At 51.0% G+C, this 14,455-nt stretch overlaps 1 protein-coding gene across 1 annotated transcript in view; it reads right to left on the bottom strand.

Moving 5' to 3' along the window:
* Positions 1–14,455, bottom strand: part of Thap4 (THAP domain containing 4) — a gene marked incomplete in the record, with an annotated part of 25,098 nt that overhangs the window by 961 nt on the left and 9,682 nt on the right. Inside the window, 3 exon segments of the mRNA XM_013508087.1 lie at positions 4,792–4,895; positions 5,348–5,457; positions 7,601–7,760. Coding sequence (XP_013363541.1) covers positions 4,792–4,895; positions 5,348–5,457; positions 7,601–7,760 — 374 coding nt within the window.

Genomic DNA, 14,455 nt, shown 5'->3' with positions numbered 1-14,455 from the left:
TCAGGCTGGCCTTAAATTCACTTTGTTGCCCAGGCAGTCCTCGAACTCACAGTGATCCTCCTGCCTCAGCCTCCTGAGTGCTGGGATTACAGGCGTGCGCCACCATGCCCAGCCTCCCTTTTTATTTTATGAGAGAGGGATTTGCTAAGTAGCCCAGGCTCGCCCCGACCTTGAGATCCTCCTGTCTCAGCCTCCTGACTGGTTCAGATTACAGATACACTTCACTGTACCCAGCCAGCAGAGTTAGATTTTTAAAAATGTATTTTAAAGCATCACAGGTGCTGGATGTGGTGGCACATCTCTGTAATCTTAGCACTTGGGAGGCTGAGGCAGGAAGATCACCAAGAGTTGTAGGCCAGCCTGGATTACATAGTGAGACCCTGTCTCAAAAACAAAAACAAACACACAAGATAGCTGTGATAGTTACACTACTAATTTTAGTGCATTGAAGGAAAGGGCTTGTGCTTATGTTGTCTGATCAATCTTGCATGCCTATATCTTATAATCTGAGCAACTACTTTGAATACAATAATACCCAACATAATAGCCATTGTTAATTTCCTGTTTATCTTGTTTTGAAATTCTGTATCGTTTTTTATTGTTTTTTCTCTTAAAAAAAAAAAAAAAGTACATGGGACCACCAAGGCCACCAGGACCAAAGCCTCCAAGAAGGGAGTGGAGGTGGCCCGAGCTGGGGACATTGTCAGCCTGAGGGTGTGCTGAGTGGGTGAGAAGCAGTGGTGGCCAGGGCTGGGATTCAGAGCTATCCATAGGGAAAGGGAGGGAAGGAGCTGTGGAAAGGGGAATGTTCTGTATGTGCACCAACTCTCCGCAAAGAATGGAATCATTATGTACTGCAATATCTGGCCAGCCCATCAAGCAGAAAAAGAAATAGAATGAGCTGAGGTGTCTAGGACAGCAGATGACAGATGTCTGTGAGTTTGGTGGACTGACAACTGTTGGTCAACTTGTCACACCCAGCTGAACTGAATCAGTATTTTGGTGGGTGTGGAGGGCCCACCTGAGGATTGTTGCCAACAGCATAAAAAGAGAACTGGAGGGAAAGATGGTGCTGTTGATTCTCCTGAAGAAACTGTTGTGCTGGCTTTCCTGATATGAACTCAGTTCTTATTACCAGAGTAGCTCAGGTCCTCACTGTGGCTGAGGATGGCTGTGATACCTTTTGGGGGAGCTCTGGTTCTTATTTGGAACATCTTGGCTCCAGTGCAGGTCCCTCAGTCTGCTGGCGTAGATCCTTCACCCCACTGGCACAGACTTTCTAGCTTTCACCACTGACCTTTGGGCCTTCCCAGTGCAGATCCTTGGTACAGACTTGCAAGAGACATTGCTGTGGGCTCTAGGCCTCCAGCTGGACTTGTGGAGGACACTGCTATGGGACCAAGGCCCTCAGGTGGGTTCTTTGGGTCTCTTGTGTGGACAGACTTCCTGCACTCTTTTGCATTTGACTTTTGGGGGAACATTATAAAATAATCCTATAAATTATGTGTCCTGTATTAAATCCTTTCCCTTGTAAGCCCTGACTGTAACAGTGAGGGAAGCCTAGGAGAGCCCAGGTAAGACTCAGCCTATTCTCACCTGCCGAGATGACTGCACACAGTGGTGGCAGAGGGCTCAGGGCTGGGGTAGGGAGCAGGGAATGGGACAGGTCTAACATTATGGGGCAGGTGGCAGGAAGTGAGCCACCTGGAACCTGGGGCCTCACAGCACACAGAAAGTCTTAGCAAACCCCTGGAGTGGTGTTCTGACCGGTCACATCTGCCTGGCCCACACACAAACCAGGAGGACAGAGGGGCCCCACGTCGCCGTGTGCTCCTGACTGTGCCCATGTCGACGAGAGTGGAAGAACACCTGGCACATCTTGTCATCCACATCACTTGGAGGAGACCCCAGGCATGGGGGCTTCTCCCCAGCACCACATCTGGGCCCAAAGTCCTGTCTCTGCCTCCTTCTGCACAGAAGAAGGTGCTCTTGCTTCATCCAGAAAACCCAAAAACAGCTCTCAAAAAGTAAATGAATAAAACCCAAATAAAACTGCAGTAGAATAAACAAATGCTGGCAAGTGTGATTAAGAAGAACACATACAGCAGAAAAATGACAATGGCAGACTGGCATGTAGACTGGCAGGTGAGCAGTGGGTCCCTCCTCGATAACTTCCTGACGGGGCTGACACTCAGAGACAGGAAGAGAAAGAGCTGGTGCCGGGGCTGGATACCTCTGGGAGGTCTGCCAGCAACACTCCCCATGGTGGGTGGCCTTTGTTAGAAGAAGAGAAAAAACAGAAAATCTCCCAGATCAAGCTACAAATAATATAGATACTGAAATGGATAATGCTATCTGAAAAAGTTATTCAATATATCGTGACAAGTAGGAGTTATCCCTCTGAAACAAATACGACTCAATGTCTTGAAGATATTAGTATATTTAGTTTTCCAATTTTTTTTTTGTACCAGGAATCGAACTTGAGGTCTCATACTTGCCAGGCAGGTGTGGTGCCCATAAGCTAAGTCCCTGGCCATGATATTAGTATAATTTAATGTATCAACAGCTTCAAGGGGAAAAAGCACAGAATCTTCCCCAAAGTGGCTGCACATACAATGATAAAAATGCATGGTGGGCCATGGTGGAGCTCAGACAGGAAGATCACTATCAGTTTGAGGCCACCCTGGGCTACACAGTCAGTTCAAGGGCAACTTGAACTGCATAGTAAGACCCTATCTCAAAAATCAAACAACCCACGCCTTCTAGCTTGTTTTGGTGCTGCGATTTGAACCAAATGCCTTGCCATGCTGTGCAAGGGCTCCATCACTGAGCTGCATTCCCAGCCTTAAAGCCCAGCCCTGCACATGGGCTTTAGCACACTGGAAACAGAACCGCCTGAACCTGGCAAAGGCATCTTTCCTAACAGAAGATGACCTGCACCAGCACTGCCTATCTGGGGACGAGTGCTTCTGCTGCAGCCAGGAATGGCCACCTGCTCAAGGCTGTGATGAAGCCCAGGTACCAGAGTCACAGAAGTGTCCCGGCACAGCAAGGACAGCACAGGTCAGAAGCCTTGCACAGCTGCAGTGATTAATTAAGGAGTGAGATGAAAGGCCCTTTTATGTACACTGCAGTTAATTATTATTTTGTTATGAAAAAAATCATAAAGCACTTAACATGAAATGTGCTAGATCTGTATGAGTAAAACCATAAAGAAATAAAGCTTTCAAGTTGGGGACAGAGCTCGTGGTCAGCACCTGTCTAGCATGAGAGAGGTCCTGGATTTCATCCCCAACACTAAAAATAAATAAGTAGAAAGAAATGGAGTTTTGATCTGTACTAAAATCTGTCTAAGACCGGGAACTGCTGTATGTACTGCCCCAGTGTGGCTGCCTGCTACAGATGGAAAGATGTCACTTCTCAAATTAACTCACGCGTTCAACTCAGTCTGATGTACACTTCAGGGACCTTGAGAGGCTTGTCTGATTCACACATATGGGCTGCAACCCAGTGGGGAGCACTGCCCAGCATGTGTGGGGCCCTGGGTTCTGTTCCTACCACCACCCCTAAAAGTTCGTCTTGAGAGAAAATGCTTACGAATAAGAAGGAAAATGTGGAGACAAGAATGTGGGGGACTTTCCTTTAGATACAAAAGTGGAATAGAAAGCTACATGATTTTAAGTAATGAGTTACTGGGGCCTAAGTAGATCACACAGAAAGAGAAACTGGGCCTGGTGCTTGCGCAGGATGGTCGGGGCTGGGGTGAGTGCTGCCGGCCACAGTCTGGGAAAAGCTGGAGCTGGGCGCCACATGAGGCAAGACAATCACTGAGAGAGATTAAAGGTCTAAATGCAAAAGGAGAGCTGCAAGAGCATAAGAAAGTGACAGAATCACCTCTCCATCACCTCTGGCATAGAAAACACCTTCCTGCATGGCGCCTGGGTTCAGAGAGACACAAGGAGCCTCCTGAATGGTACAGAGAAGCCCTGCACTGGGGGGACCATGGATGGAGCCATGGGAGACTTTGGTCAGACAGAGCAGGCGCAGGCTGATTCTGGGCAGTGAGAGCCTCCCAGTAACCCACAGCAACCACAGGCTAGCACTCTGCATCAAGCGCGCAGAACAAGAAGTGAGTGGTGAAAGGGCTTCAGAATAGGCTCTCTCTTAAGTCAGGTTCAAAACACGGATGAGCCAGTGCAGCCGCACACACCTGTAACCCTGCTACTCCTGAGGCTGATGCAGGAGTTTGAGCCAGCCTGGACAACTCAGCAAGATCTTATCTTGAAATAAAAAGGGCTGCGCATGTAGCTCAGTGGTGGAGCGCTTACCTAGCAAGTCCAGGGCCCTGGGTTCCATCCCCAGGATAAAAAAAGGGAAGCAAGCAACCAATGCCATCTTTTATTTATCAAGTTCAAAGAACCAGAGTCTGCGGTGGAGAGGGCTGCTCCCTGCATAGCTAGTGGTATTGTAACTACCAAGAAAAGCAGTTTACCAGTAGCCAGCAGAGTGTAAAATGTACTAGTGCTCTGACCCTGCAACTTAACTGAGGGAAACATAACAGCCGAAGCAGATGGATCTTTGGACAATATGAGTAGGGGTGTTTGTGACAAACCAACAAATCTGAAAACAACTTCATGCCTATCTACCAGGAACTCAGTAACTGAATCTGGGGCGGTGTGTGAGAAGTGAAAAAAAACGCCAAGACATCGACTATAAATACGCCACGAGGGAGCATGGCAGCCTGCTGACCTCTGTGCACACCCAGACATGGCTGGTGGGCGGAGGGCTCACCTGCTCCACATGGGGCTCCTTGGCGAAGGAGATCCTGGCGATGGAGTGGGACGCAATGCATAGCTCCTGCCCGTTCACCTCGCCTTCCTCCACCTCCACGATGCCTGCAGGGGGGATGGGGAGTTGCCTCTGTAGCCAAGCAGGCCTGGCAACGTGCAGAGCCCCTCCTGGCCTGCTCAGGCCTCCAGAGGCATGTGCTTCACAGTGGTCACCTATGCAGGGGACCTGTACCCCTCCTCTGCTTGTGCTCTAAGAGGAGGGGGTCAGGTGGACACGCTCTCTGGCTGTCCACTTCTGAGCCTACCAGTGCCCTAGGTACTGCACCTCCCCACTGGGCAGGTGGGAAGGTCAAGGCCACTGAGGCCCATCTGAGTAATTTCTGGATGATGAAGAGCCTGGCTGAGGAACCCTTCAGACGGCCCTCCCTCGCCTCGCCCTGACCCGGGGAAATAGGCAGGTGCACGGCCCGGGAAGGACCATGGGTGCTGAACCCTGCAGCCTCAGACAGGGCTGTCCCGAGGTCCCCTGACACAAACTGCCCAGCCCAAGAGCGTACCTGTGTTTTGTGCACTCACAAAGGCCACCTTGTTGGTATCCGGCTTGAGACGGATGAAGCCACACTCCCTGTGCAGGGGCTTGCGTGTGTCCGGGTGGAAGGAGTTGAACCTGTGCAGGAGGAGGCGGCGTGAGAAGCATGGCTGGTGCCAAGGACACAGCAGTGGGGCTTCCTGACCTGGCAGGGGCTCCTCGGCTCCCCAGTGCCCCTGCCCTGCACTGGCTACTTCCTGGCTCACTTCAGTTTGCCTTCTGGACGGACCTCTGGTTCTTAAACTCAGGAACCGCTCCTCTTTATTTGGCAGTGCAGCACTGCTGCTGGGGGCTGAACATGCCAGGCAAGTCTCAGCCACGTGATGCAGCCCTGGCCCCTCATTTATTCCATTCTTTGAGACAGTCTTGCTATATTGCTCCAACTGGCTTTGATTTTGCAACCTTCCTGCCTCAGCCTCTGGAGGAGCTGGTATTTCAGGGACGCCTCACCAAACCTTGCCAGGAACTTGTTTTTGCTGTACTTACGGAGCACCTTCTCCCCAAGGCCCTGTCAGCTCCCACACCTCACATGGACACTGTGGGTCAGCTACAGTAAAATCTCATTCTAATAGGACTGTCTTCTTTTCTAATATTTATCTCATTTTTGTATTAGGGATAGAATTTAGGGCTCTACTACTGAGCTCCACCCCCACTCCCTTTTATTTTTTTTTACTTTGAAACAAGGTCTTACTAAGTTGGTCATTGGGTACTTGAACTTTTGATCCTCCTGCCTCCCGAGCAGCTGGGATTACAGGTGTGGTAGCAGGTCTTTCCTCTTTAGAGCTATATTTTAGGGTAAGGGGCCAATCAATTCCTTTGCACTCAGGAAGCTGAGGTAGGAGGATTGCCAAGACCCTGTCTCAAAAAACGAAACACCCAGCACTTGGGAGGCTGAGGCAGGAGGATTGCCATGAGTTCAAGGCCTGCCTGGGCTACATAGTGAGTTCGAGGTCAGCCTAAACTGCACAGGGAGACCCTGTCTCTCAAAAAAAGAAAGAAAGAAGGAAAGATCTGATAAAGGATCCCCAATTTTACCATAAAGTTGATTTAGTCAGATTCTTTATTTTCTTGGTTTGTGAGACAGGGTCTTGCTATGTAGTTCAGATTGTCCTTGGACTCACTATGTAGCCCAGGCTGGTCTTGAACCTTTGGTGATCCTCCTGCCTCAGCCTCCTGACTGCTGGAATTAGACGTGTGCACCACCACACCCACCTTAGATTCTTCACATGTGATTGTACAGTGGAGACTGGGAAAGGAGTTTCGCTTTTTATTTTATACTTCTTTACTGTTTAAACTGTAGAAAAGATCTCTCAACCACTTCCATGCACCGGTGGGTCTTCAGTCTCAGACCTCAGTCTGTTGTCTGTCCTCTGCTGTGTGGGCATCACTGGAGGGCCTCAGGGGACCCTGTGTCATGGCTGTGTCTAGATGTCCCCCAAAGCAGTCACAGGTGGGGCTTTTCAGAGGTGGCTGGATTTAGAGTGTGTGATGGGATTAAGGGTGTGTGGTTACTAATGCAGTCCACTGACTGGTTTGCCATCGTTCTGGGTAGGATTGAGGGTACCCCACCCTGGATGTGAGTGTTCCTACTCCCTATGGCGGGTAGTTTAGATGAAATATAAGGGACAGAAAGAGGGCTACTGGGGTTGCTTGTCCCTTGTTGCTTGCTTGCTGCTTCTTGCCCTCTGCTGGTCCTGCTTTGCCATAAACTGTTTGTTCCTCTGCGATGCCACCCTGCCTTGGAGCCAGCCGACTATGGACTGAAACCTCCACAAACTGTGAGCTGAATAAACATCCCCTCCTTTAACTTTGGGTGTTGGGTTATTTTGTCTCAGCAATAAGCAAAGCAACTAAGACACCCTGCTTCTGGGTATGGGCACAATGTGGGAACCACAGCACTCACTGCTTCCTCAAACTCTCAGCTAGCTGGGGTAAATCTGAAAGAGAGCCATGCCTTCACTTCCAGAAACACTGGGTGATCAATTTCCATAAAGGACACAGTGCAAAGTCATGATTTCATGAAACACGGTGCCTGTTTTTATGCACTGACTGATGAGCCTGTATTATAGTGATTGGCCTAATGTCTTCAAAACTGTCACACACCAGAACATGCCATCTTTACCAACTCTGCAGGGAGAGACAAAACAGGTTCCCTCCCTCCTGCCAGCATCTGTGTCCACTGGCCAGCTCCCTTCAGGCGCATGCTTTGGTGAGCACTTACGAAAAGTTGAGCATGGGCTGGCCCACGTGTGAGATGTGCACCTCCTCCAGGTACTGGAAGGGCTGCAGTGTCGGGAAGGTGCCAGCCCCTGGCGGGTCTGACAGCCAGGTGCCCAGCATCCAGGACAGTGGCTCCACCACAGGGTTCATCTTGGGAGGCTCTGAGGGCAGAAGACCGGACAGTCAGCATAGGGCCTCCTGTCCTCAACCAGCAAATATACTCCCTACCAGAACCTTGCAGTTCCCAGGAGAAACAAAAAGAGCCCTGGGGACGAAGGGAGGTAGATGCTCCAAGCCCCTGGCAAGGCCTGAGAGTAGCGCCCACACCCAGCCAGGGCCCTTGTGCTGAAAGTCAGTGATGGAGGTAACAATCAAAGAAGAAAACGAGCAGCCTGGTGGCACAGAGCTATCATTCCAGCACTCTGGGAGACTCAGGCAGGAGGACTGCAAGTTCAAACATACCCTGGGCACCTAAGAGACTTAGTGAGACCCTGCCTCAATATGAAAATTGAGAAAAGGTGGTGGGGATGCTGGGGGGTGTAGCTCAGCGTAAAGCCCCTGCTCTCCAGGGAGTCTTTTCCCAGCTGCTGCAGAAGCCCACCGTGAGCCAGGGACACTGGAAGTTGGACAGAACCTCCTGTGGATGGCAGAGGGTGGCCCGGTGAGGACACCAGAGACAGCCCCTGGTGGAAACCAGGAATAAAGGACTCGGACTACAATGTATCGGTCACCTGCCACAGGGGAAGAACACAGCACTGGCCAGCAATCACTGCCCACTACCCACAGAGAAACCAAGCAGGGGACCATTGATTCACGGAGAGAAGCAAAGATGCAAAAGTCAGCACCCAGGAGAGGCAGACGGCGGGCTGTGGAGTGTCATGAGGCAAACACAAGGGGATGAGGATAGCAGGGTCCAGGGAGGTACAGGCCGCAGTGGGCTTGGAGGAGAGCAGCCCTGGGAGGGGTCTTGTGCACTCGGTTGCTGGCGGGAGCCTGGCCTGCTGGGGAGGGCTGGAAGGTGTAAGGCACAGACCCTAGTAGCAGAGGAGGGGGGACAGGGAATGCAGCCCAGTGCCATCTGCCTAGGAAGGTGGAGATGCAGGGCGATGCCACCGTGCTGGCCACCCCTGTGCTGCCATTCCTCCCATCTAGGCAGGGTCCCCTCGGGGGCAAAGCCGGACTGGCCTGACCTGCAGGGACTCAGCTCACCCTCCTGCCCCTGCCCCTTCGCTGCTACCCACAAGGCTGGAAAGAACACCCCAGAGACAGAGCCACCTTGGCAGTTGCTCCCCTCTCCCCGCCACCAGCTGCCTGGGACCACCCCTTAGCCTGCAGTGGCCTCCAGCCCCTCATTTCAGCCCCTCCTTCCAATCATCACTCAGAAGCCCTGCCACAGGACCTGGCATGGCCCAAGGGGACGCCCGCCTTCCCCTCCCACTGCCCACAGGGGCATCTTCATCAAGCCTGCTCCTCGGTGGGGGGGACAGAGTCAGAAAAACAGCGGAGACCAAGAAGACAAAGACAGAAGCCAGATGTGGTGGCGCGTACCTGCAATCCATCCCAGCATTCTGGGAGGCCAAGGCAGAAGGATTGAAAGTTCGAGCCCAGTCTGAAAACAGTGATTTATCAAGACTTTGTCTCGAAATGAAAAATAAAAAACAGCTAGGAATGTAGCTTAGTGCAAAATCCCTGAGTAAGAGACTGAGCCTACAGTTTCTTCAAAATCTAAGAACCAGGAATGGTAGTATAGCCCTTAATGTTAGCTACTCAGGAGGCTGAGAAAGGAAGATTGCAAGTTTGAGGCCAGCCTGGGCAACTCAGTGAGACCCTGTCTCAAAAAAAAAAAAAAAAAAAAAAAAAAGCCTGAGGAATGTAGCTTATTGGTAGATTTTTAAAATCTGTTAAGAGGATCTTTCTGGGAATACAAGGTAGGTCAGCATTATCTATGTCTTTCAGGATTTAAAGACAAAAAATAATAATGATAAAAGCTTTCCCCTAAACTAGATTTTCAGGGAAAATAGGTCACAGACACAAAGCATGGCCATTACATAATACACCATGGCTGTGGGAAGTGATGGGGCAGCAGCAAGAGAGGCAGAAGGCCCAGCCTCAGGGGTGCTCTTGGGGAAGACAGGCCATTTCCAGCAGGATGGGGAACAGGTTGATGGCTGGGGGGCCCTGAACGCCCAACACGGCAGGCAGGAAAACAGCAGGCCCCCTCTGTGCAAGGGGATACTGTTGGGCCACAAAAAGGCCACGGGCCGGCCATGCAGACCCATGATAGTATGGGGTTAGAGGATATATTACTAAATTAGTTTCACTAGTTTTTTACCTGCTTAAGGTAGCTGTTAGGAGGCTGAGGTAGAGGGGCTGCAAGTTCAAGGTTAGGCTGGACAACTTAGAAACTTAGTAAGCCTCTGTTTTAAAATATAAAAATTTAAAAAGGGCTTCTGGTCCTACTGGGAAGCACTGGGTGGCACTGTCCACACTCAGCAGGGGCCACATGGCCCTGCTACCCATTGAGGACTATGCCAGAAGACACGCTCTACCAGGACAAGGCCCACTGTCCATGGCAGAGGTTCTGATGTTTCAAGGAAAAAAAAAAACAAAAACAGAAATATAAATTTTTTTTTGTTTTTTTTTGTTTGTTTGGTTTTTTTTTTGGTTTTCCTCCGGTACTGGGAATCGAACTCACGATCTCGTGCTTGCCAGGCAGGGGCTGTGCCGCTGAGCTAAATCCCCAGCCCCTGGAATATAAATTTTGTATTAAAATATTCCAATTTTGAAACATTTCCTCAAACAACAATGGCTGTGGCCTAGGTGTAGCGGTGCATGCCTATGATCCCAGCCACTTATGAGGCTGAGGCAGGAGGATCCCCACAAGTTCCAGGCCAGCCTGGGCTACATGGTGAGATCAAGGTCAGCCTGAACTACACAGCAAGACCCCGTCCAAAAACAACAACAACAATGGCTGTGGTATGTGCTAGCTGATCATGAGCTATCACAGCTGGGGTCTTCTCAGGTGGTATGGCAGGATGACCCCTTCCAATCACCAGGGTCCTTGCTGCCACTCAGTCAAGGCCAGAGCTGCCCACACCTGGAATACACTCTGGCCCCTTCTGCCAGCTGCTTCCAGACCCTCTTCCTGAACCATGTGTGGGTTGGTTTCAGGCTGTCTGACCTGCACACACAGTGTCCCCTACCCCTCTGTCCCTCTTGGCAGGGATTTGACCACCAGCTCAACAAAGCATGTGCAGGACCAAACAGCAGAGCCTGCTACAGATACCTGCAGAACCTGGGAAGCAGGCTGGAGCTAGGAAGGAGGAAAGCAGTCAGTCCTGGGGTAAGCATGGGGCCTCGCCAGCCTGGCCCACCATCCCCTCCCGGTGGGCTTGCTGAAGACCTTCCTGGAGAAAGGTGACACCCAGGGGATTTGGCCGCAACCCTTCCTCCCTGCCAGGCACAGGACACATCACCCGGCAACTCTGAACAAGCACAGAAAAGGGCACTGCACAGAGACAGGAGAGAAAGCATGCACTGTTGAGGGGCTGCCGCAGGGTGGGGCATACTGAGCACCCTCTCCCCTCGCAGAATGGCAGGTGGGGACAGGATGGCCAGAAGGGTGGTAAGGCCTGGAGGATAGCTGGTTGACAGTGAGTCCTTGGATGGAGAGGAAGCCTCGCCCAGAAGCTCAGAAGTCAGATGGCCCTGCACTGCAAACCTGTGGTACCTCACAGCGCCACCAGGAGGTACTGGGAGCCACGGGTCTGGGGCAGGACCCAGCTGTGCCAGCCACCTTGGGGTATAAATGAGTGCAGGGTCATGGTCTGTCCCTGCTGTGCCCCATGACATTGTGTGGCGAGGTCTGAGTGAGGCCTTGTCCAGTGGGAGCTGTCTGGGCCAGCAGGACAAAACTGCCAGGACCAGAATACAGGAGAAGGCTTTGGATACCACGTAGTCAGTGGTGCAGAGGTGTCCACAGGAGGGCAGCTGCTGACGTGGCACTTCTGGTGAGGGACAGGTGAAGGTGCCCAGGCCACAAGAGCCAAGAGTGGACTGTGGTCTCAGACCACACAGAATCACCAGGGAGGAGTGGCTTGGGCAGCACAGCATCAACCAAGGAGCAGGCAGGGAGGACGCCAAGTGCCGGAACTGTCACACAAATGCTTATTTGTACCCCAGGACGTGGTGGCTGTCCTTAGGACGAAGTTCAGCAGGTTCTTCTGGAGGAGAAACTAATGATTCAGACATGGCCCCTCCTGCATACAGAGGGGTCACACCAAGCCACAAAGTGAAAGGAGAGACAGGACTCCAAGATGCTAAAGAGCACCAAGTGCCTGGGAGAGGAGGGAAACAGAGTACGGGCCCACCATGGTGTCACCAGACCCTGAGGAACTGCCTCACATCCACCTGGGCGGAGCAGCACTTGTGCTCCGCAGCCCCCCAGCTCTCTGTTCTTAATGAGCCTCAATGTGTACAAGGACAACAGGCCTGGCAGTAAACAATCACTGCTTCCTTCTCACCGCTCCCAGGGCACCTCGCCAAGTGCCCGGCCTGGCTCCCTGCCTGCTCCTACGTCAAGCTGCACCCCTGCTGGGGCTGTGCCAGCGCCTGGCCACACCTGTTTTCTTGCCACCCTGTTTTCACTAAAGTGGGGTGTGGTTCAGGATGACCAATAAGATCGATCATTCTGGAATCTACACAGTAGGTTGCCTACAGAAGGTCAGATATGTATCAAATGTCATCAAAGTATATCCTCAGGAGTTGTGTATTTTATTGCTATGTGGATCAAACTTCATTAGAAAAGAATGAAATGAATTCAAAATGAAACAAAATCATAAGAAAGGGCATAGCCTATTTGCAACTTTCAACCTCGAAATAAATCAAGATGGGTTCTTCATGCATTTTCCCCTGATTTCATTTTTCTTTTATTAATATCTCAACCAGAATGCAAAAATAAAAATTTAAATTTTTTGCAAGAAATTTAAATTTTTATTTTTTGGCTCGAGACATTGAAAGCAGGCTTACCCATCCCTAAGTTTTCTGAACTCCAACAGCTATCCGGCAAGGTTCCTCAAGGTTGTTTTCTGCCAACTGACAGGAAATGTTTGCACCTGGCTGCCAGGGTGCTGGGGGAAGTGGACGCTGAATTCAGAGGGCATTCTGGGAAGTGTAGTCCAAGATAGCTCTGGCGCTCACAGGGTTTCAAGCTGGAAGGAGACTTAGGACGAGATGGCTTCCAGAGGGACAGGGCAGGGAGACTGAAAGTTCCCTGCGGAGTGAGGAGGACATTTCCTCCCTGCTACTTCCCTGACCCTGAGAGAGGAAACCAACTTGGTAAGTGGGAAAATCACACTGAGCCAGGCATAAACTGGAGTGGTTTCTTCTGGAACAGCTCCTGAAAGCTCTGACTGTGCTTTTGTGTCTTGTAGAATGCTGGCCTCTGGCTCATCCTGGCTGTAGGGCAGAGCCAGGAGCCCAGTGATAGCACGAGTGTGCAAAGCTTGCTGGGACTTCAGGGCAGAGCCCTTCCCGTGTCTCCCAACTGCACAACGTCCTATGCTGGTGACAGTAGTGTTTCCTGCATGTCACAGGGCAGTGGGCAGAAGACAGCTACTTTTACCACAACAGCGAGGCCTCCATTTATTACCCATGAAATGGAAAGGCATAGACACAGAAAACCTAGAAATAATAGTGGAAACTGAGAAAATAGTGCTAAAATTTTTTAAAAAAAACTAAGTGTTGAAATGATTATTTGGATGGGGTATGGTGGTATATGCCTATAATTCCAGGGCTGAGGCAGAAGGATCTCTGCAAGTTTGAGGCCAGCCTGAGCTACATAGTGAGTTCAAGGCCAGCCTGAAGTACACAGGAAGACCGTGTCTCAAAAAAAACCCCCAAACTTGCAGATGCTGTGACGATCACCTAGTTAATCCAAAAAACTTGACTGAAAACAGTTAACAATCACTAAGACTCTGATATGATGGCTAACAACCAAAGCTGGCTGCTTTCTCGCTTATCAGCAACAACCAAACTTAAAGTAACGAGGGGACTGGGCAGCATGAACTCTGGCAGACGAGGAGCTCAGGATTCAGCCCCATTTACAACAAGGAAAACATGGAGGGTACCAAAAGCAATGATGTTTCTTGGACCCACAGAGAAGTGAGGCCAGACAGCCCCCAACTCATCATTACAACCAAGCTTGCTGTCCAGGGCAGAAGCCGTAGAACTGGAGCTGGCAGGAGGTCCAAGGGCCTGAATGAGATGCAAGAGGCTGAAGCCTCACAGAAAACCATCAGGTTCTCACCATTGAGAGCCAAGAAAAAAACTCTGTCTGTGGCAGGGGAGGTGACCATTCCAAAATGATCCCAGGTCTTTCTCCAAAGCAAAGGCTCTGTGCAGTCACAGCCTCCACAGGGATTCATATCACCCACCAAAGGGCACATACCCACCTGGTGCCCCAGATTCTGATCTCAGCCAAAGATGTAGAAGAGAAGCAAGAAACTGGTGGTGATCACAGATTGGGGACCCGGGCCACTGGAGCACAGCTGGGCTCTCCTCTCCCACCAGCCACCACACCCAGGGCTCTAGCTTGGTCATGGGTCATGGGTCGGGGCTCAGCTGGAATTCCTGAGAAATTCCAAAGACAGGGACAAAGAGCTCTGAAGACCCACCATCCATGGCTACTACAGAGACTCAACAGCCCAGCAAGGGTGATGCCTCACACTAAAGGCCACTCCTTTCCTATTACTGATACATCATCTACCTCTCAACAGAAGTTATAGGAGGGGCTGGGGATTTAGCTCAGCGGCAAAAAGCGCCTGCCTGGCAAGCGCAAGGTCGTGAGTTCGGTTCC

This window comes from Chinchilla lanigera, unplaced genomic scaffold (assembly GCF_000276665.1).
Source record: "Chinchilla lanigera isolate Chin_1 unplaced genomic scaffold, ChiLan1.0 scaffold00141, whole genome shotgun sequence".
Classification (NCBI taxonomy): Eukaryota; Metazoa; Chordata; class Mammalia; order Rodentia; family Chinchillidae; genus Chinchilla; species Chinchilla lanigera.
Note: the sequence above shows the minus strand (reverse complement) of the source record. Positions and strands in the feature narration are given on the sequence as shown.